This window comes from Crotalus tigris, unplaced genomic scaffold, assembly GCF_016545835.1.
Source record: "Crotalus tigris isolate CLP2741 ecotype Arizona unplaced genomic scaffold, ASM1654583v1 scf7180000024425.453735, whole genome shotgun sequence".
Classification (NCBI taxonomy): Eukaryota; Metazoa; Chordata; class Lepidosauria; order Squamata; family Viperidae; genus Crotalus; species Crotalus tigris.
The window spans coordinates 243,481-268,618 of NW_024100592.1; the positions used below are offsets into that span (position 1 = coordinate 243,481).

Here is a 25,138-nt window from a genome sequence, read left to right on the forward strand (position 1 = left end):
TATCTTTCTTGTGAATGATCCTTCAAATAGGCAGAAATTTTGGCCATTTCTGCTAAATTAGAAACTTTAAACGATCATTCTTCTATGGTAGGCAAAGAATCTTTCCTTCAATATTGCCCAACCAATAACTTTGCCATCATAATAAGATTCAACATTAAAATAGTTTCTTTAACATCACAATCTTCAATAATACCTAACAAAAACAATTGTGTTGTAAACTTTATCTTTCTATTAAAAATCTTCTGAATGTTCCACCAAATCTTTATCCAAAAAGCTTTTATATTTCTACACGTCCACCAAACATTTCCAACACTTAGGCTGTAAATTAGGATACATGCGAGACAATTTTTGTGGATCCAAATGCCACAAATGTTATAAAACATTTTATAAAAATTTTCTCGTAAATTTTGAGCCTGAGTAAACTTCACATTCCCAACCCAAATTGCCTCCCATGTATCTAGTAAAATCGGCTCTTGAAAATTTTGGCCCCTTTTTATCATACAATCTTTGATTAATTCCATCTCTGAATCCAATTCCACTAATACATTATAAACTCTCTTTATATGAGCTCGACTTTGATCTCTAATTTGTTTTATCAAATTCTCTTCTTCTAAAGTAATACCAACTTTTTGGTCTAAACTCCATCTATCTAACAATTGTCTATACTGAAACCAAGAGTAAACAATATTATCTTGCCTTAATTCATCTAACAATTTTAACTGCCAATCCTTCCCTTCCAGTTTAAGCAATTGGTTATAAGAAATCCTATCCAAGTTCACACCTCTCGATATCCCCTCTACTGCGTGTCCAGGAATCCTCCAAATTGGTGTTTTATAATTTAATCTATAATAATATTTCTTCCAGACACGCAATAAAGCAATTCTTAAAATATCCAATTTAAAAGCCCTATCTAGTTTCTTGTTATAAATTAAATATGCATGCCATCCATATAATAAATCCCATCCCTTCAAAGAAAGTATATTTTGGTTTGATAAGTTAATCCAATCGCTAATCAATGTTAAAGCCGCAGCATCGTAATACAGTTTCAAATTAGGCATCTTAAGTCCTCCTCTTTCTCGTACATCTTGTATAATCTTAAACTTAACTCTTGGTTTTTTCCCTCCCCAAATAAATTTATTAATCCCCTTTTGCCATTCATCTAAATTAACATCTTTCTTCAAAATAGGTATCATCTGAAACAGAAAAAGAAATTTTGGTAGAACATTCATCTTAACAGCAGAAATTCTTCCTAACAAAGATAATTGTAATTTTTTCCAATCATTCAAATCCTTCTGCACTTTAGTCCATAATATTTCATAATTATTTTTATACAATTTTACATTAGAAGTTGTTATATACATTCCCAAATATTTAACCTTTTTTACTATATCAAAACCTGTCAAGTTAACTAACATTTCTTTATCCTTAATAGATAATATTTTAGTCTTATTATTGTTAACCTTAACACCAGAGACTTGCCCATACTGATTTATAATCTGTAACAAATCTAAAACCGAATGAATCGGTTGTGATAAAGTAACAACCAAATCGTCAGCAAAAGCTCTCAACCGGTAATCCTTCTTATTTATCATTATTCCCTTTATTGTAGTTGACTCACAAATTTTTATTAACAAAATTTCTAAAGTTAAAACAAACAATAAAGGAGATAACGGACATCCCTGTCTTGTACCTTTTCCAATTTGAAAGGCCTCTGTTAGCCCTCCATTAATTATGATTTGAGCCGATTGTTGTTGATAAATGCCCTTTAGGGCTTGCAGAAATTTATCCCCAAAATTCATCTCCTCTATCACTCTTAACAAAAATTGCCAATTTAACTGATCAAAAGCTTTTTTAGCATCTAAAAAAATTAAAGCTGCAGGAATCTGGTCATTTTTATCCAAATATTCAATTAAGTTAATAATTTGTCTAACATTATTTTTCATATATCTTCCAGTTATAAAACCAGATTGATCAGTATGAATCACTTGCTTCAATACAAACATTAATCTATTTGCCAATATTTTAGAAAAAAAATTATAATCTATATTCAAAAGAGATATAGGTCTATAATTTTCAGGTTGAATAAGATCTTGATCTTCTTTTGGAATCAATGATATAAAAGCCCTTTTCCAAGATGGAAGTATCTCTGCACCCAATAATATACTATTAAAAAGTTCCTTTAATGGTTCTATCATCTCTTCAGATAATGTTTTGTAATAAATTGCTGTCAATCCATCTGTACCAGGTGCTTTGCCAACCTTTAATTGTTTAATTGCCATAATAATTTCCTCAGAAGTAATTAAACCATTAATCTCATCTCGTTGAGCATTTGTAAGCTTAGGAAAATGAGCTTCTTGTAGATACTTATCTATATCCAAAATCCGGACCTTTTCACCAGTATATAATTTATAATCATCACTGGAGGCTTTTAAGAAAAGATGGATAGTAATTTGTCTGGAATCATTTAGGACAGTGATGGTGAACCTATAACATGCGTGCCAGAGGGGGCATCAGAGCCCTCTCTTTGGCACATGCGCCATTGCCCCAGCCCTGTCTCCCCCAGCGGTCCCCTCCTCACCAGCAGCCTCTCCCCAGAGGAGAGTCACCTCTGGGCACGGCCCACGTGGAGCAGCACAGCCAAGGACATGGCAGCCAGGAAGTGGGGACAAGACTCTGCCCTCGTGCCCCTTCACGTGCAAATGTTGCTGCAGGGTGGAAGGCATAGCCGCCATGACACTGCTGGGCTGCCTGGGTGATCTGCAGCGGGCCGTGGAGGCACTGGGTGGCCCAGTAGGCGGGGGGCAGTTTTGGGGCACTCAGTCTCTAAAAGGTTCACCATCACTGATTTAGGATCTACTGCTTGGCCAAAGGGTTGGAAGACTGCCAAGATCCCTTCCAACTCTGTTATTCTGTAATTCCTTCTTATAGGCTTGTTTGGTTTCTTTGTTATTCAGTAAGCCTTCATAGTGTATTACATTCAGTGCATCTTTTTCTTTATGTCCCTGATGTTCTTCCAATCACCTCTTTTCTTCTTCAAATTTCTGGAGTATTGCAACATTCCATATCTTTGAGTGTGTCAAAGTCACTATGTTCCTGAAGGGCATGATTCATATTCATTATTTTTGTGATCTGCCTATCCAGAGTTCTATATGAGTCCTATCCACTATTCTAGTTATATATCTAATGAATGGAATTGCCCTTGATGGCATGTTTTTCATTGAATCTTATTTTAAGAGCTTTATTTATGATACTTTCACTGCTAACCTTCTTCTTCCTTTTTATTTTTTTATAAAAAAATTATTGGTTTTTTCCATTTTTTTCCTGCTTAGGACACAACATGGTGGTCAGGATGTCAAGTCATTCAAAGACAAAATCATATAAGTATAGCTCAAATTAATTATCAAAAATTTCCTTTGTTTCCTAAATATAGTATTATTTATTAAAATTAATAAAGTTTTAGGTAAAGTTTAGTCATCAAACTTAGAAATCATCAATCACATGCGATTATATCCTGATTTAAGCTTTACTAATTACAGTTGTCATACTCCAATTATGTTTTAGTAAACATATAGTTGGGATTTCAGGTATCCTTAATAATAGGTCATTCATTGAGACTGATTTTTTCCCTGTCACAAATAGCTCTTCCTCTCTCTCTATTACAACATAGTTATCATATTTAAAATAATAATATAAATCCAACAGATACAGTTCTATTTTAAAAAATATATTCTATCATTTCATCAATCTACATCTATAAAAAATCTTTTTAAGCCCTTGATAAAGTTTACACCTTCAAATACTTATCAACTATAATATCAGGAAATTCCCATCCTTCATTCATAATTAAATGAAACAAACTCTCTCTATCTATTACAACATATTTATCATATTTATAATAATAATGTAAGTCCAAAAAATACATTTCTATTTTTAAAAATATATTCTATTTGATCACTTTTTAAATTAAAAAGCCCCAAAATAAGAATTTTAAATCTTGTTCAATTTAATGTTGCCCTTTGCTATATATATCCTTGCCTGAGGTAATTATTTCTCATATTCTATTACTAGAACTATTACTAGAATATCTTTGAACTTATTTGAATTGATTTGTGATTTAGAACTAGCTATTTTTTAAATCAGCACTGAAATATTACGTGCATATTATAACTTCAGAAAACATCCTTTGTGTGCAATTACTAATGTGCATATCCTATGTCTGATAAGGAAGCACTAAGCACAAATTGAATAGTAATGGATGGTTGTGTACCTCATAATCCAGATCCAAGTAGTCAAATTCCCCATTGATTCGAAATTGCTGCAAATGCCTATCAAGGGTGAGATTGATGTTTCTCCCATGACGCTCTATTAAAACAGAATGCCAGTGGTGATCATCCAAAAGGCTACCTGTGGTCACAGATGTGTGTCCATAAATTGAACCATACTGGTTGCTACCTGTGAAAAAACAGAAAAATTATAATTTTAATATTCTTTTTATTGCATTATTATGCAGCTCATTTCCTCTACACAGTGACTCTGGGCTGCTGGCAAAAGAACTAAAAATAATTACAACATTCATGTTTAATATTTTTAATTGTTTTGATTTAGTATTACATTCTATAAGTCTTCTAGAGTCTGCTATGATGAATTTAAATAAATGAAACATATTTTTATAAAAATCACTTTTAATGTATTGTAAATATGTGTCACTAAAATTCTATAATAAACTTGCTGCTATTAATTATGCAAAAAAATAATTAATGCTTAATCATTAAGATGATAGACTAAGACTTGATCTCTTTGGCTTTAATTCTCTTTTTATCCTATTACGTATAGGCTATTTTTTTCTCCTCTCCATGCCTTGAAAAAATTAAAATGATAAAATTCTCAAGACTACTTCTTATCGAGGCATACCATATAGTTAATGCAACTCTTTCTGAAGAGCTCAGCACTCATGTGGCATTGTGAGAATATCTTGGAGTTTTCTGATAGTAATGGTAAAAAAAAAAATAACCTTGGGCTAAGATTTAATTTTTTTATTGTAATAAATGTGGTGACTTTTTTTAGGTAACTTAGCTGGTCTTTAGCCAAAATTGTCTTAATTCCAGAATATGTTATGCTATATTTCTGAGAGCCTAATTAGCAAGTATTCTCACAGATTTCCCAAGGCAGATCAATAATACTTCCAATTCTCTACCCATCATTTATCATTTTTTAGGATAGATATCACTTCATTCAGAAGATAGATAGATAGATAGATAGATAGATAGATAGATAGATAGATAGATAAAATATAGATCAGTTTTTTTAAAAAATAAACAAAGGTAGGAATCTGTTTTTCTGCAATTCATCACACAATTTACCTACTCAAGTCTTGGAGAGGATCTCGGAGTCCTAGTGGACAATCATTTAAATATGAGCCAGCAGTGTACTGCAGCTGCCAAAAAAGCCAACATAGTGCTAGTCTGCATTAACAGAGGGAGAGAATCAAGATCACGTGAAGTATTAATACCACTTTACAATGCCTTGGTAAGGCCACACTTGGAATACTGCATCCAGTTTTGGTCACCATGATGTAAAAAAGATGTTGAGATTCTAGAAAGAGTACAGAGAAGAGCAACAAAGGTGATAAGGGGACTGGAGGCTAAAACATATAAGGAACGGTTCCTGGAATTGGGTATGTCTAGTTTAATGAAGAGAGGGATGATGGGGGATATGATAGCAGTGTTCCAATATCTCAGGGGCTGCCACAAAGAAGAGGAAGTCAAGCTATTTTCCAAAGTGCCTGAAGGCAGGACAAGAAGCAACGGATGGAAACTAAACAAAGAGAGAAGCAACCTAGAACTAAGGAGAAACTTCCTGACAGAACAATTAGCCAGTGGAACAACTTGCCTCCAGAAATGGTGAATGCTCCAACACTGGAAGTTTTTAAGAAGAAACTGGACAGCCATTTGTCCGAAATGGTATAGGGTTACCTGCCTGAGCAGGGGGTTGGACTTGATGACCTCCAAGGTCCCTTCCAACTTTTGTATTATTATTATTATTATTATTATTATTATTATTATTATTATTATTATTATTATTATTATTATTATTATGGATCATCGCACAGTCAGCCAGATGTTCAAACTGGATTTGGCATTTTGTCTACTTATTGAGTCCTTACCCAGGACCTGGGATACAATAATAGTAATAATAATAACAATAATAATAATAATACTAGAAAATAATATCAGCAAGTTAAGATCACATGCAAGCAAGCTAGAACAGATGAAAGAAAAGAAGCTGAAGAACAAGAAGACCAAAGAATACCTAATCAAGAAATACCACTTAGAAACAGGAAGATCAAGGAAGCACTGGAAATAATAAAGCAACAAATAACAGCTATAGCCAGGAAAATCAGTAGATATGAAGCTCGAATTGCAAACTATAGGCAGAACCTCCAATTTCAATCCAATCAGAAACGTTTCTACCAATCCATCAATGGAGAAACTGCAAAGGAATCAGTCAGTACCTGACAAGGAAGAAACAGTGCAGTTCTGGAAGCAGATATGGGATAACCCAAAGAAATACAACAAGGATGCGGCTTGGTTAAAAGAGGTGGATGCAAATAAAACAGAAGTTGAAATGAAAGAACTAGTAATAACAACAAAAATGGTAGAAAAAAGAGCAAAGAAAATCAAAAATTGGTCAGCACCAGGTGAAGATGAACTGCATGGGTTTTGGTTGAAACATCTAACTGTTATACACCCACTCATTGCCAAACAGTTCAACAATATACTACAAGGAGGAGAAATTGAAAAGTGGCTAACAACTGGGAAAACCTACCTAATAATGAAAAATCCAGCAAAAGGGGCAACACCAGGTAACTACAGGCCAATTACCTGCTTACCAACAACTTTCAAATTACTAACTGGTGTGGTAGCTGATGCAGTACAACAGCATCTAGTTGAAAACAATCTCTTTCCACCTGAGCAGAAAGGAAACCGCCCCAATAGCAGAGGAACAAAAGATCAACTCCTAATAGACAAAATGATCTTGGAAAACTGCAAGAGGAGGAAGACCAACCTGAATGTGGCATGGATTGACTACAAAAAGGCATTTGACTCTCTGCCACATGATTGGATAATAAAGTGCCTAGAAATAACAGGAGTCAGTAGAAACATCAGAAAATTTGTGCAAAGATCGATGGCACAATGGAAGACACAGTTGCAGATCAATGGTGAGAGACTGGAGAGGTTAATATCAAGAGAGGAATATTTTCAAGGAGATTCATTATCACCATTACTATTTGTTATTGCACTGTTTCCTCTGTCAACAATACTGAATAACTCAGGACATGGCTATCAAACATCAAAAACATCTGCCAGACTATCCCACTCCTTATATGGATGATCTGAAGCTGTATGGAAAAACATCATCTGAAATAGAATCGCTGCTCAACACTGTCCGTATATATAGCCAAGATACTTGTAATGGAGTTTGGCTTGGACAAATGTGCCACACTTACTATCAAACAAGGAAAAATAATGAAAACTGAAGGAATCAAGATGCCCCACGAAAATAACATTAAGAGTCTGGATGAGGAAGAGTACTACAAATACTTGGGTATCCTTCAAGCTGACAACATCAAGCACACTGAAGTCAAGAAAAAGATTAGAGGTGAATACATCAAGAGAGTGAAGAAGATCTTAAAATCCAAACTCAATGGAGGAAATACCATAAAGGCAATCAACACCTGGGCAATCCCAGTCATTAGGTACACAGCTGGAATAGTGGACTGGACTCAAGCAGAACTAAAAGCAATGGATAGGCAGACCAGAAAAATAATGACAATGAATCATGCCCTTCATCACGCAGTGACATTGATAGACTTTATCTACCAAGGCAAATAGGTGGGCGTGGAATGCTACAAGTACATCAGATGGTTGAAGAAGAAAAAATGGCTTTGGAAGAATATCTGAAGAACAATGATGAAGATGCACTGAAATTAGTATATCAGGAAGGCTTACTAACTACTGGAGAGACCAAACTGGCCTACAAGAAAGACCAAATGAAGAACAGAATAGAGGCATGGGAAGACAAAGCACTACATGGCCAATACATGAAAAAAATAGCTGGGAAAGCAGATAATAATAAAACCTGGCAATGGCTAAGAGCAGGAAAATTGAAGAAAGAGACCGAGGGACTAATTCTGGCTGCACAAGACCAAGCCTTAAGGACAAATGCATATAAAGTCAAAATTGAGAAGACAGCAACAGACAGTAAGTGCCGCCTATGCAAAGAAGCTGAAAAAACAGTGGACCACCTGGTAAAGCTGTTGCAAGAAGATTGCACACACTGACTACAGCGGCATGTCAAAGTAGCAACAATGGTGCATTGGAAGATCTGCAAAAAATATCATTTGCCTGTAAGCAAAAACTGGTGGGATCATAAAATAGAGAAAGTCATAGAAAATGATAAAATTAAACTGCTCTGGGACTTCAGAATTCAAACAGACAAACACCTGCAACATAACACCCTGGACTTAACAATTGTCGATAAGAAAGACAAAAAAATCTGGATAGTGGACGTGGCAGCAGAATAGATAAGAAAGAACTGGAGAAGATAACAAAATACAAAGACCTACAAATAGATGAAAGACTGTGCAAAGCAAGCAATGTATTACCAATAGTCATAGGCTCCTTTGGTCAATCCCAAACAACTGGATACACCACTTACACCATTGGCATGACAAATTACTCTATTAGTCATGCAAAAGGCGGCCTTATTTGGAACTGCTTCCATCCTGCGCCGATATCTGTAATAGCATCAAACATCCACATCTGCCTATCCCAGGTCCTGGGTAAGGATTCGATAGGTAGACAAAATGCCAAATCCAGTCTGAACATCTGGCTGACTGTGCGATGATCGATAATAATAATAATCCTCCAGTGAGGCACCACCTTGACATGGTTGTGGGGCTTGTGTACTCTGAGGAAGATGAGAGCTATGCCAGAGGTTCAACCATACTGGACAGGTCTTATCAGAGGAGTCAGACAAAGAGTGTCTCTCCCATAAAAAATATGGTGAGACGTAAATTTCAGAATGCCATACTGGCTCAGATATCGCCCAGGTTTACAAGGTCTGCGTTAGATATTGGAGTTCCTGGATATCTGGTGAAAAATGCGTTACAGGACTCAGGACTGTTGGCTGAGCAACCAGGGCCAGCAGCTGCAGAACTACTGGAAGAAAAGGTGTCTACCCGTCGCAGATGCACAGTGAAAACAAAGAAATAATGATCTGTTACTAAAATCAAGTCCAACAAGAAGAGGATGTCTAAAATGAATGCACCAGTTCTGGAAAGAACAACATCCAGAATCAGAAATAACAGAACAGAGACTAGCAGATCAATGCCGATGTATAATACGAAATAAAGTATTCACAGAAACAGAATTGGACGAACTGCAAAGGTTTACCCAGGGCAAAGAAATTAAAGCCTTACCAGAAGTAATTCAGAATGTAGAGGCAAACCAGGGGGAGTTGGCAGTGAAGGAATCCAGCAGAGATATACAACTGTTCTCATTTGGAAACCAGGCACCTCTTCCTCAGGAAGAACAAAACCCTCTAACTAAAGAAATAAAGAATTGAAACAAAGAATAACTGAGCATCTAGAACAGCACAAAAACAACAGAATAAGGCTGCCTGCATTGAAGCTTGTTCCAAAGAAACAACTAGCACAAGCATTAAATACTGCAATATCAAGTATAAGCACCAATTCACTGCAAGAAACAAACCAAGTAATGTACAACACAGCTGCAGTTATAACTGAATACCTGGGATGCAAAATCAGCAAAGATGAAAAACAAACAAACAGTGCACCACAAAAATGGAAGGTTAGACTAGAAAATAAGACCAGCAAGTTAAGATCACATGCAAGCAAGCTAGAACAGATGAAAGAACGAAGCGGAAGAACAATAAGATCAAGAATACCTAATCAGGAATGTCCACTTAGATTAACAAGGAATATCAGAGGCTGGAAAATAAAAGAACAAATAACAGCTATAGCCAGGAAAAATAAAAAATTCCCCCCCCCCAAAGTTTAAAAAAAGATATAAGCTCGAATTGCGAACTGATGGCAGAACCTCCAATTTCAATCCATCAGAAACGTTCACCAATCGCATCAATGGAGAACTGCAGGAATCGGTCATTGCAGTACCTGAAAAGGAAGAAATAGTGCGTTCTGGAAGCAGATATGGGATAACCCAAAGAAATACAACAAGGATGCGGCTTGGCTAAAAGAGGTGGATGCAAATAAAACAGAAGTTGAAATGAAAGAACTAGTAATAACAACAAAAATGGTAGAAAAAAGAGCAAAGAAAATCAAAAACTGGTCAGCACCAGGTGAAGATGAACTGCATGGGTTTTGGTTGAAACATCTAACTGTTATACACCCACTCATTGCCAAGCAGTTCAATAATATACTACAAGGAGGAGAAATTGAAAAGTGGCTAACAACTGGAAAAACCTACCTAATAATGAAAAATCCAGCAAAAGGGGCAACAAATACAGGCCAATTACCTGCTTGCCAACAACTTTCAAATTACTAACTGGTATGGTAGCTGATGCAGTACAACAGCATCTAGTTGAAAACAATCTCTTTCCACCTGAGCAGAAAGGAAATTGCCACAATAGCAGAGGAACAAAAGATCAACTCCTAATAGACAAAATGATCTTGGAAAACTGCAAGAAAAGAAAGACCAACCTGAATGTGGCATGGATTGACTACAAAAAGGCATTTGACTCTCTGCCACATGTCTGGATAATCAAGCGCCTAGAAATAACAGGAGTCAGTAGAAACATCAGAAAATTTGTGCAAAGATCGATGGCACAATGGAAGACACAGTTGCAGATCAATGGTGAGAGACTGGGAGAGGTTAATATCAAGAGAGGAATATTTCAAGGAGATTCATTGTCATCATTACTATTTGTTATTGCACTGTTTCCTCTGTCAACAATACTGAATAATTCAGAACATGGCTATCAAACATCAAAAACATCTACCAGACTATCCCATCTCCTTTACATGGATGATCTGAAGCTGTATGGAAAAACATCATCTGAAATAGAATCGCTGCTCAACACTGTCTGTATATATAGCCAAGATATTGTAATGGAGTTTGGCTTGGACAAATGTGCCACACTTACTATCAAACAAGGAAAAATAGTGAAAACTGAAGGAATGAAGATGCCCCACGAAAATAACATTAAGAGTCTGGATGAGGAAGAGTACTACAAATACTTGGGTATCCTTCAAGCTGACAACATCAAGCACACTGAAGTCAAGAAAAGATTAGAGGTGAATACATCAAGAGAGTGAAGAAGATCTTAAAATCCAAACTCAATGGAGGAAATACCATAAAGGCAATCAACACCTGGGCAATCCCAGTCATTAGGTACACAGCTGGAATAGGGGACTGGACTCAAGCAGAACTAAAAGCAATGGATAGGCAGACCAGAAAAATAATGACAATGAATCATGCCCTTCATCCACGCAGTGACATTGACCGACTTTATCTACCAAGGCAAATAGGTGGGCGTGGAATGCTACAAGTACATCAGATGGTTGAAGAAGAAAAAATGGCTTTGGAAGAATATCTGAAGAACAATGATGAAGATGCACTGAAATTAGTATATCAGGAAGGCTTACTGACTACTGGAGAGACCAAACTGGCCTACAAGAAAGACCAAATGAAGAACAGAATAGAGGCATGGGAAGACAAAGCACTACATGGCCAATATATTAAAAAAATAGCTGGGAAAGCAGATAATAACAAGACCTGGCAATGGCTAAGAGCAGGAAAATTGAAGAAAGAGACCGAGGGACTAATTCTGGCTGCACAAGAAACCAAGCCTTAAGGACAAATGCATACAAAGTCAAAATTGAGAAGACAGCAACAGACAGTAAGTGCCGCCTATGCAATAAGCTGAAGAAACAGTGGACCACCTGGTAAGCTGTTGCAAGAAGATTGAACAGACTGACTACAAGCAGTGGCATGACAAAGTAGGAACAATGGTGCATTGGAAGATCTGCAAAAAATATCATTTGCCTGTAAGCAAAAACTGGTGGGATCATAAAATAAAGTCAAAGAAAATGATAAAATTAAACTGCTCTGGGATTTCAGAATTCAAACAGACAAGCACCTGCAACATAACACCCCAGACTTAACAATTGTCGATAAGAAAGACAAAAAAGTCTGGATAGTGAACGTGGCAGTGCCTGGAGACAGCAGAATAGACGAGAAAGAACTGGAGAAGATCACAAAATACAAAGACCTACAAATAGAAATAGAAAGACTGTGGCAAAAGCAAGCAAGGGTAGTACCAATAGTAATAGGCTCCTTGGGTGCAATCCCAAAACAACTGGAGCACCACTTGAACACCATTGGCATTGACAAATTCGCTATTAGTCAATTGCAAAAGGCGGCCTTACTAGGAACTGCTTCCATCCTGCGACGATATCTGTAATACCATCAAACATCCACATCTGCCTATCCCAGGTCCTGGGTAAGGACTCGATAGGTAGACAAAATGCCAAATCCAGTCTGAACATCTGGCTGACTGTGCGATGATCAATAGTAATAATAATAATAATAATAATAATAATAATAATAATAAATAATAATAATAATAATAATAACCCCCAGTGAGGCACTACCTTGACGTGGTTGTGGGGCTTGTGTACTCTGAGGAAGATGAGAGCTATGCCAGAGGTTCAACCATACTGGACAGGTCTCATCAGAGGAGTCAGACAAAGAGTGTCTCTCCCATAAAAAATATGGTGAGACGTAAATTTCAGAATGCCATACCGGCTCGGACGTCGCCCGGGTTAACAAGGTCCGCACTAGATATTGGAGTTCCTGGATATCTGGTGAAAAAATGGGTTACAGGACTCAGGACTGTTGGCTGAGCAACCAGGGCCAGCAGCTGCAGAACTACTGGAAGAAAAGGTGTTTACCCGTCGCAGATACACAGTGATGGAAAACAAAGAAATAATGATCTGTTACTACAGATCAAGTCCAACAAGACGAGGATATCTAAAACGAATGCACCAATTCTGGAAAGAACAACATCCAGAATCAGAAATAACAGAACAGAGACTAGCAGATCAACGCCGATTTATAACACGAAATAAAGTATTCACAGAAACAGAATTGGACGAACTGCAAAGGTTTACCCAGGGCAAAGAAATCAAAGCCTTACCAGAAGTAATTCAGAATGTAGAGGCAAACCAGGGGGAGTTGGCAGTGAAGGAATCCAGCAGAGATATACAACTGTTCTCATTTGGAAACCAGGCACCTCTTCCTCAGGAAGAACAAAACCCTCTAACTAAAGAATAAAAGAATTGAAACAAAGAATAATTGAGCATCTAGAACAGCACAAAAACAACAGAATAAGGCTGCCTGCATTGAAGCTTGTTCCAAAGAAACAGCTAGCACAAGCATTAAAAGATGCAAATACTGCAATAGCAAGTATAAGCACCAATTCACTGCAAGAAACAAACCAACTAATGTACAGCACAGCTGCAGTTATAACAGAATACCTGGGATGCAAAATCAACAAAAGAAGAAAAACAAACAGTGCACCAGAAAAATGGAAGGTTAGACTAGAAAATAAGATCAGCAAGTTAAGATCACATGCAAGCAAGCTAGAACAGATGAAAGAAAAGAAGCTGAAGAACAAGAAGACCAAAGAATACCTAATCAAGAAATACCACTTAGAAACAAGGAAGATCAAGGAAGCACTGGAAATAATAAAGCAACAAATAACAGCTATAGCCAGGAAAATCAGTAGATATGAAGCTCGAATTGCAAACTATAGGCAGAACCTCCAATTTCAATCCAATCAGAAACGTTTCTACCAATCCATCAATGGAGAAACTGCAAGGAATCAGTCAGTACCTGACAAGGAAGAAACAGTGCAGTTCTGGAAGCAGATATGGGATAACCCAAAGAAATACAACAAGGATGCGGCTTGGTTAAAAGAGGTGGATGCAAATAAAACAGAAGTTGAAATGAAAGAACTAGTAATAACAACAAAAATGGTAGAAAAAAGAGCAAAGAAAATCAAAAATTGGTCAGCACCAGGTGAAGATGAACTGCATGGGTTTTGGTTGAAACATCTAACTGTTATACACCCACTCATTGCCAAGCAATTCAACAATATACTACAAGGAGGAGAAATTGAAAAGTGGCTAACAACTGGGAAAACCTACCTAATAATGAAAAATCCAGCAAAAGGGGCAACACCAGGTAACTACAGGCCAATTACCTGCTTACCAACAACATTCAAATTACTAACTGGTGTGGTAGCTGATGCAGTACAACAGCATCTAGTTGAAAACAATCTCTTTCCACCTGAGCAGAAAGGAAACCGCCCCAATAGCAGAGGAACAAAAGATCAACTCCTAATAGACAAAATGATCTTGGAAAACTGCAAGAGAAGGAAGACCAACCTGAATGTGGCATGGATTGACTACAAAAAGGCATTTGACTCTCTGCCACATGATTGGATAATCAAGTGCCTAGAAATAACAGGAGTCAGTAGAAACATCAGAAAATTTGTGCAAAGATCGATGGCACAATGGAAGACACAGTTGCAGATCAATGGTGAAAGGCTGGGAGAGGTTAATATCAAGAGAGGAATATTTCAAGGAGATTCATTATCACCATTACTATTTGTTATTGCACTGTTTCCTCTGTCAACAATACTGAATAACTCAGGACATGGCTATCAAACATCAAAAACATCTGCTAGACTATCCCACCTCCTTTACATGGATGATCTGAAGCTGTATGGAAAAACATCATCTGAAATAGAATCGCTGCTCAACACTGTCCGTATATATAGCCAAGATATTGTAATGGAGTTTGGCTTGGACAAATGTGCCACACTTACTATCAAACAAGGAAAAATAGTGAAAACTGAAGGAATCAAGATGCCCCACGAAAATAACATTAAGAGTCTGGACGAGGAAGAATACTACAAATACTTGGGTATCCTTCAAGCTGACAACATCAAGCACACTGAAGTCAAGAAAAAGATTAGAGGTGAATACATCAAGAGAGTGAAGAAGATCTTAAAATCCAAACTCAATGGAGGAAATACCATAAAGGCAATCAACACCTGGGCAATCCCAGTCATTAGGTACACAGCTGGAATAGTGGACTGGACTCAAGCAGAACTAAAAGCAATGGATAGGCAGACCAGAAAAATAATGACAATGAATCATGCCCTTCATCCACGCAGTGACATTGATAGACTTTATCTACCAAGGCAAATAGGTGGGCGTGGAATGCTACAAGTACATCAGATGGTTGAAGAAGAAAAAATGGCTTTGGAAGAATATCTGAAGAACAATGATGAAGATGCACTGAAATTAGTATATCAGGAAGGCTTACTAACTACTGGAGAGACCAAACTGGCCTACAAGAAAGACCAAATGAAGAACAGAATAGAGGCATGGGAAGACAAAGCACTACATGGCCAATACATGAAAAAAATAGCTGGGAAAGCAGATAATAATAAAACCTGGCAATGGCTAAGAGCAGGAAAATTGAAGAAAGAGACCGAGGGACTAATTCTGGCTGCACAAGACCAAGCCTTAAGGACAAATGCATACAAAGTCAAAATTGAGAAGACAGCAACAGACAGTAAGTGCCGCCTATGCAAAGAAGCTGAAGAAACAGTGGACCACTTGGTAAGCTGTTGCAAGAAGATTGCACAGACTGATTACAAGCAGCGGCATGACAAAGTAGCAACAATGGTGCATTGGAAGATCTGCAAAAAATATCATTTGCCTGTAAGCAAAAACTGGTGGGATCATAAAATAGAGAAAGTCATAGAAAATGATAAAATTAAACTGCTCTGGGACTTCAGAATTCAAACAGACAAGCACCTGCAACATAACACCCCAGACTTAACAATTGTCGATAAGAAAGACAAAAAAGTCTGGATAGTGGACGTGGCAGTGCCTGGAGATAGCAGAATAGAAGAGAAAGAACTGGAGAAGATAACAAAATACAAAGACCTACAAATAGAAATAGAAAGACTGTGGCAAAAGCAAGCAAGGGTAGTACCAATAGTCATAGGCTCCTTGGGTGCAATCCCAAAACAACTGGAGCACCACTTGAACACCATTGGCATTGACAAATTTGCTATTAGTCAATTGCAAAAGGCGGCCTTATTAGGAACTGCTTCCATCCTGCGACGATACCTGTAATACCATCAAACATCCACATCTGCCTATCCCAGGTCCTGGGTAAGGACTCGATAGGTAGACAAAATGCCAAATCCAGTCTGAACATCTGGCTGACTGTGTGATGAATGATAATAATAATAATAATAATAATAATAATAATAATAATAATAATAATAATAATAATAATAATAATAATAAAGACCATTACTATTGGTACTACCCTTGCTTATGTTGGTTGAGGTGTATCTCATTTTACCTTGGCCACAAATCCAGTCTGAGTGCATTGATCCATTTTGATATTCAAATATAATTGAACTTGAACTTGAAGTAAAAAATAAGCCACGTATAGCAGATAAGATTTTTTTTTATGGGAACAGTAATAAAAAATAATTGTTTTTAACTGTTTTTGTTTTATCTGTTTTAATGGATAAATTATACTGACTTTTGATTTTGTTTTAGTTATGAATGCTGTCCAGTTAAATGCAAGTTAGAAGAGTGACTATATTAATTGATTGAATGCATGAATAAAATTCATGAATAAAACATAGCTCAGTAGCAAAGCATATGCTCTGCGGGAAAAAATTTGGGCCTAGGTACAGATACAACTTCCTTAAGCAGAGCTGGGAAAAAGTCCTGTTTGAAATTTGAAGAGCCACTTTGGAAGACTTAACTCTAAAATAATTGTGATTCCAAAGATGATTAGAAAATGAGATATAGAAATTTTAAAACTTTTTCTGGATGAATATACAGCTAAAACACATGAACTAATTCAAACAATGGCAAGAAAGCTTGAATCCAAGATTGATGCTCTTTCAAGAGAATTCTGGGAGGAAATCCAACATCTGGTCGGAGATATAAAACAGGTGAAGGATAAAGTAGAACTTATGGGGCACAAATTGGAGAAGACAAATAGTTTGTATGAAGCTGACTTATACGAGAGATCAATTTTGGAAGCTCAATTTAAGGAATTTCAATTAAGATTTTGAGCAGTTTCTGAACAATTAGAAGACATTAGACCAAAGATGGTTAAGGCTTTGGCTTAGTTAACTAATAAGAAGAAAATCTTTGTTAGAGAATTTTAATTTCTCTATTGGTGAAAAATAAATCAGAAGCTCTCACAGTTGACTGCATTTAGCTGATTCAAATAACTTTATATTTATATAAAAATATTTACAATACCATTCTTCTTTACAGCAACATAGCTTAATTGAAGACTTCTTACAGAGACAGACCAGAGACAAAACTTTGAGACTGGAAATCCAGCTCCTAACTCAATACTCTTTTTTGCATAGACTCAGTAGAACTTTCTTCTCATTGGCTGACTGAGTTACCACATGACTCTTCCTGTTCATGAATATTCCAACACTCCTCCCTTCATGACAGGAAGAGACATCAGACTTATTAACTTAATACATTCTTTAATCGTGAAAAACCTTGTGCCACTAACCTGGCCTTATATTGTATATCATTATTTTTCTTATATACCCACTTACAACCCACAGCTTTGGTTCCCTGTGGCAAAGTCACTGATTTAAATACTTCATGGTCTCCCATGGATTTCATCTCTTTATCCATGGCCTGCTTCCACCTTTCTTGTTCAGCTTTTGGTAATGCCAACACTTCTTTATAACTTCTTGGCTCATACCACACATTGCAAACCTTTACCTTGCTGGCAGAATACCTGTCAGGTGGAATTCCTTTGTTACATCGCTCTGACCTACATGGTATTAACTGCTCCTGTGTCTCAATTCTTTCTGGCTTCATGTCTTGTTCAGCCTCTCCTCCCTGAACATTGACATCTTCAATAAACATTTTTTCATCATTAGATGAGTTATTGTCATTAAATAGATCACTGTCATTAAGTGAGACATACCCAGAATTTGCATTAATTCTGTCCCAATTTTGTTCTGCAAAATTAGCAGACCCTGAAATTATAATTCTTTTACTTCCATTGCTAAAGCGATATCCTTTTGACCCTGGCTCATAGCCCACAAACCTGAGCTTTCTTGCCTTTTGCTGTCCCTTTCTTCTGATTGCTTTTGGAATATGTACCCATGCAATACTTCCAAAAATTCTCAAATGTGCCAGTGATGGCTTTCTCCCATATAGAATGGTATATGGAGTATTATTAATGGAGGAACCCCACAGCCTGTTAACTATATAATTGGCAGTCAATATGGCTTCTCCCCAATATGACCTGCTCATACCAGAATCCTCCAATAATGAATCTTTCATTGTTTGCAAAACACCATTCTTTCTTTCAGCTACACCATTCTCTGCTGCTGTGTAAGGATTTGTATGTCTGTGTCTTATCCCCAACTGCCCCAACCATTGTTGGAATTTAGTTGACATAAATTCAGTACCTCTGTCAGTTTGCAACTGACACACTTGTTGTTTGTACCTTCTCTCTACAAAACTTACCCACTGTTTGAATTGTTGTTGCACCTCTGTCTTTGCTCTAAGCAAATAGCAAAATGAATACCTGCTATAATCATCAACAATTACCAGTGCATATTTTGCTCCTCCCAAACTGGCTTGCATAGGTCTCACCAGATCTGCATGGACCAGCTCTAGAACTCTTTTTGTTTGTCTTGTGCTACATTTACTAACTGGGAATGCCTTTGACTTCGATGCTTTGCATACTGCACAGTCCAAATATGTTTTACATCCCTTCAAATTTAGCCCTTCTGCAAAATCTTGCATTTGCTGAAAAACTTTAAAGCTTGCATGGCCAAGTCTTCTATGTAGAAGATGAACACATGAATCATGCTCTGCAACATTCTTAAATATATGGGAACATTGAACCTTTTGTCCCTGAAATACATATAGATTATCTTCCTTTATGCCTTCTGCACAAATATTCCCATTCCTTTTAATGAGACATTTCCCATTTACAAAAATGACCTCAAAACCTTGTTTGTCTAAATTAGACACACTTAATAAATTATGTTCCATCTCAGGTACACAAAGCACATTGGTAAACTTGGATTCCAAATATGGAATTTTTACATCGCCTCTTCCAATGACTTTTGCTTTCTGGCCATTTGCCAAAGCCACAGCTTCTTGTGCTACTGGAACAAACCTGCAAAATAATTCAGAGTCATTAACAATTGTTTGACTTGCCCCACTATCTATTAGCCACTTGTCTCTGTTGTCGCTATAGCAAACTTTTGCAACACCAAAATGTACCTTTTGCAAAGCAGTCCTTTTTCCTTGCACAAATGTCTTTTTCTGCAAATTGTTCCTCTGCAAACAGTTCCTTTGCAAATGTGTGCTCTCTCCACAAATGTAGCAAGTCTTTTCCCGCCAAGCAGCTCTCTGCTTGCAAAATCTCTCCTTTGTTGCAATTTGGTCCGGGTCTGATCTGCTTGTTTCTTCTCCTCTGGAGACTTGCAGTCTGGACCCCCTCCTCAAGAATTTCTCCTCCTCGTGGCTGCTTCTAAAATGGTGTTTTTCCTCTTCATTAAGCAAACATGCCTTTAAAGCCTCAAAATTTGAGTCTTGTTCTTCTTTGCACTCAAATATTGCAGAAATTGTGTCCCAGGTTTTATATAAACTGTTCAACACCAATAAAACCTTCTGGGACTCAGGGAATTTAATCCCACATTGTTCTAAGTCCAAAAATAAACTTTGTATTTTATTTAAATACTGTTCCACAAATTCACCTGGTTGCGAACAGGCTCTGTAAAGTTTTTTTGACAATTGCACTATGTTGCAAGCAGAAACGTTCATGTGCACAGCTCTCAATTTCAACCAAATTTCCTTTGCAGTCTTTAAATTTGCAACATTTAGAAATTGTTCATCATCTAAATTCAAGATGAGATAAGCCATGGCTTGATCATGGCTTTTCTGATCAACTGCTGCAAACACTTGTGGTGGATTTTCTACAATATACCACAGCTCTTTTGCTTTCAGCAAACATTCCATTTTTGCAGCCCACACAATGTAATTCTTCTGGCCTAAACGAGGCACACAGCTTTCCTTAAATTCCATTGCAGCCATTCTGCTAATTCTGGCTTGTTCTTATACTTTCTAAACATAGGCAATTTCTTCAAGCTTTAAATTACAATGCAGTCCTTAGTAAGCTCTGGGCCCATAACCTGTTAGAGAATTTTAATTTCTCTATTGGTGAAAAATAAATCAGAAGCTCTCACAGTTGACTGCATTTAGCTGATTCAAATAACTTTATATTTATATAAAAATATTTACAATACCATTCTTCTTTACAGCAACATAGCTTAATTGAAGACTTCTTACAGAGACAGACCAGAGACAAAACTTTGAGACTGGAAATCCAGCTCCTAACTCAATACTCTTTTTTGCATAGACTCAGTAGAACTTTCTTCTCATTGGCTGACTGAGTTACCACATGACTCTTCCTGTTCATGAATATTCCAACAATCTTGATATGGAAATAGACAAAACATGTATACCAAGGGAGGTTGTAGTTCACTTTGTAAGAAGAATAACAAGAGATTATGTTTTTTGAATTGCCGTTTTAAACATAAACTAAGAATTGAAAATGTGGATATAATTGTTTTGAAGGAAATTCCAGTTAGAATTTTGAGAAACAGGAAAGCATCCTGAAGTAGAGAAAAGTTCTGTTCCACTGGGATAAACTGGAAGGAGTGATACTTACTTACAAAGAACAAAGATTTAGATTGAATTCTATAGAAAAAGTCAAGAATTTCTTGATTAGACACAAGCTAATTTCAGATCCAGCTGAAGAACTGAATATAGAAAAGATGTTAGAGTAGGAACAATATGAAAAAAATTGGGGCTTCTGGTTTGCGATCATGGTGCAGACGGACATGAGGGGCAATTGCTTTCTCTGCCCTCCGGTTTTCTCCTGCAAGGGAACCCTGAAGAGGGTCAGAAGTCACCCTGGAGGGGTGATGAGCATGAAGCAGACACCCAAGTAATTGCAGAACGGCAGTAGCCCTTCCGTTTGATCCGGGATAGCTCTTCTAACCGATGGGGAAAAGATCGGCCATCAACATGACCCATCACTAAGCTGCTACCAGCCAAGGCCAAAATTATTAACAAGCACTTTGAAAGCAACGCAGAGGAATTGAGTGAGATTTTACCTTCTATATACCCCAAGTAACTTTCCTGTCAAAAGCTTTTTGAAACTCTTCCCTCTGTGAGAAAAGAAGGAAGGGAATTCCCCCCCCCCCTTCTAAAATGGTGACATTTAACTACCTGGGGAAACAAAGCATTGAAAAGAACCAACTGAACAATTTAATGTAACTGGATTTACACTTCTTTTCGGAATTTGGGGACCCAAAAAGTTCCTACTTTTATGGGGATTTGCTATTTTATTATATTTACAAGACTACAAAAACTAAAAATGGACATAATTTGCCTCCAAGAAACACATATTAAGAGACAACATTTAAAAATCTTAGAACAACCGAAAATAAACAAACTTTATTTCACACCTGCATCTCAAAAGAAAAGAGGAATAGCCCTTTATATTAAAGAAAAAATGAACCCCAAACAAATTTATGCAAATGAAGAGGGGAGAATACTAATGGTGGAAATTATGATGGATCAAAAATAGATATTGATGGTAGCAATATATGCACTTAATAATAAGCAAGAGCAATTTTATCAAAACTACACAAGAAAATACTGGACCTAAATTACCAAAATGGGAGACTTTAATGCAATAGCAGACGTGACTTTGGATTATAAAAGCCATAAGCAAGGGAGAAAAAGAGAAAATATGCTACGTACAACGTTTTCAAAAATGATAGAAGAATTGTGTATCCAAGACATATGGAGAGAGAAAAATCCAGAAAAACTACAATATACATTTTATTCAAATAGATATAAATCATGGTCTAGAATTGATATGATATGGACATCTTTGGACTTGAAAACGATAATACAAGACATGGAGATAGAAACTAATGTTTGGGCAAACGATAACCCAATAAAAATGATTTGGAAAGGAATTAAGAAAAAATTAAGATGGTCCGTGAATAAATCTATACTAAAAGAAAAAGAATTTCTGCAACTAGCAACAAAGAAAATGGAATTTTTTAAAAAAATAAACAAGAAAGAAGAAACATTGCTTCAAAATGTATGGGACATGGCCAAAGCATACTTCAGAGGGTTGGCTATAACTTATGCTGCTAAAAAGAATAAAGAAATGAAATGGTACAGTTAAAGCTGAGAGAAGAACTTAAAAAATTAGAACTAGAGTTACAAACAGATCCATAAAAGAAAGTGCTCAGGAAACAAATGGAGATAATAAAGCATAAATTAAACCTGACTGAGATGGAAATAATGGCTCAACAGATTAAACAGACCAAACAGAATTTCTTTGAAAATGCCAATAAGCCAGGGAGATGGTTAGCATATAGATTGGAAAAAGAAAAAGAAAAAAGAATGATAAATAAGCTACAAGATTCAAAAGGAGAATTACAGTTCCAAAATGATGCAATGAAAAGAAATATATATTAAAGACTACTATGAGAAACTCTACAACGCAGAGGAAATTCCTAAAGAAAAAATACAGCTGTACTTAAAAAAAGCAGATTTGTCAAAAATTCCAGAGAATATTTGAAATATACTAGATGGAAAAATATCAGTGATGGAGATTATTGAAACTATGAAAAGAAAAAAAAAGGATAAGACTCCCGGCCCAGATGGACTTCCCACAGAATTTTATATATCATTACAAGATGTATTAAGCCCGACTTGAAAGAACTTTGTAATGAAATCCTCTTAGAGACTAAAATACCAAAACTGTGGACTGAAACTAATATTACCTTAATACCTAAAGAAGATACTGATCTCACACAAATAAAAAACTATAGACCAATATTGCTATTAAATGTGGATTACAATTTTTTTGCTTCGATAATGGCGGAAAGAACTAAGAAATTCTTGACTGAATTTATACACACAGATCAAAATGGCTTTTTACCTAAAGGACAAATAAAAAATAACTTAAGAATGATCCTTGATGTTTTATAGTACTATGAAAACCATCCAGAAAACAGATGGCATTAATATTTCTTGACGCACAAAAAGCTTTTGATAATCTAAACCGGCAATTTATGTTCCAGCAGTTGGTGGAAATGAACTTTGGGAAAATTTTCATAAACACAATTCAAACAATTTACCATAAACAAACTTCTAAAAAGTTTTAAACGGAGACTATACAGAAAATTTTAATATCAAAAAAGGTACAAGACAGGGATGTCCATTATCCCCCTTGTTATTTATACTAACATTGAAAATATTGACTAGAAATATTAGACAAGATATAGAAATTAAAGGAGTGGTGATAAAAGATCGAAAATATAAATTACAAGCTTTTGCGGATGTTTTGGTTTTTATCTTCTAGGAGTCAGTTGAAACAACCACTAAATTGTTGGAGAAAATAGAAAAGTTTGGAGAAGTGGCAGGTCTGAAAATAAACAGAAAAAAGACTAAAGTATTGACAAAGAATCTAACAGATAAATAGAAAGGTCAACTTATAAAAAAGACAAATCTGCAAATAGTTAAAAAACTTAAGTACTTGGGAATCTACTTAACATCAAGATGTGTAACATTAAAAGAAGACAACTATGAAAGATTGTTAAAACAAATAAAATTGGACTTGGAAAAGTGGAAAAATCTTCAACTGTCAATGTTAGGAAGAATAGCTACAGTGAAAATGAATATTTTATCGAAAATACTCTTCTTATTTCAAACAATCCCTGTAAAATTGGGAAAGGGTTTTTTTTTTTTGATGACTTAAATGCAACAATACTGAGATTTATTTGGCAAGGGAAAAAAGCACAAATTAAAGTGAAAATGCTACAAGAAGCTAAAGATAGTGGAGGATTTGGACTTGCGGACTGGAGATTGTATTATCAAGCAGCTACTTTATCATAGCTTAAAGAATGGATAACACTGAGAAATAAAAGGCTATTGTAACTAGAGGGGCATGACATACAAATTGGTTGGCATGCCTTTCTGTGGTACAGGAAGAATAAAACACAGAGATATTTTCAAAACCATTTTATAAGGAATGCACTTCTTTTAGAATGGGAAAGAATAAAGGAGAAAATTTATATTAAGCTATCTGAATGGCTTTGAACAATGGAAGCTTTTGCTTACCCAAATTTAATTAACTAGGATAAAGTCATGACTTATAAAGATATCTTGGATAACGAAGGAAAATTGAAAGATAGACAAGATTTACAACAACAAGGTATTGATTTAGCATGGTGGCCATATTTGCAAATTCAAACAAGATATCAAAAAGATGTAAAGACAATGGGATTTTATAAAGAACAGACAGAATTTGATCAAACATTGTTAAAAACAGATGAAAACTTGATTAAGAAACTCTATAGATTTCTGCTACATTTAAAGATGGAAGAAGAATATTTAAAGAAACAATGATAACTTGGGCAAAAAACTTTGCATATTCTATAGATTTGGAAGACTGGCAAAAATTATGGGATAGAAATATTAAATTAAATTAAATTAACTAAAGCAGTCTCATATAAAGAAAACTTTTATAAAATGTTTTATAGTAAGATTAGCGAAAATGTTTAAAAATACTTCAAATAATTGTTGGAAATGTAAACAAAGACCAGGTACTTACTACCATATCTGGGGGACATGCCCTAAAGCAAAAAGGTTTTGGGTTAAGATACATACGTGGCTGGAAAAGATGATTAAAAAACAGATAGAATTCAAACCAGAACTGTTTTTGTCAGGAATATTAGGACCTAATCATAAGAAGGAGAATGAATATTTAATATTGCATGTATTGACAGCAGCAAGAATTGTATTTGCCCAATATTTGAAATATGACAACTTACCAACTGAAGAGGTTTTAATTAAGAAAATCTTAGAATGTGCAGAAATGGATAGATTGACTTTAAAGATTAA

At 35.9% G+C, this 25,138-nt stretch overlaps 1 protein-coding gene across 1 annotated transcript in view; it reads right to left on the reverse strand.

Annotated features, from left to right (window-relative positions):
* Positions 1–25,138, reverse strand: part of LOC120302150 (contactin-associated protein-like 2) — a 246,397-nt gene that overhangs the window by 169,692 nt on the left and 51,567 nt on the right. Inside the window, exon 4 of the mRNA XM_039330149.1 lies at positions 4,268–4,452. Coding sequence (XP_039186083.1) covers positions 4,268–4,452 — 185 coding nt within the window. The remainder of the gene's footprint in view (positions 1–4,267; positions 4,453–25,138) is intronic.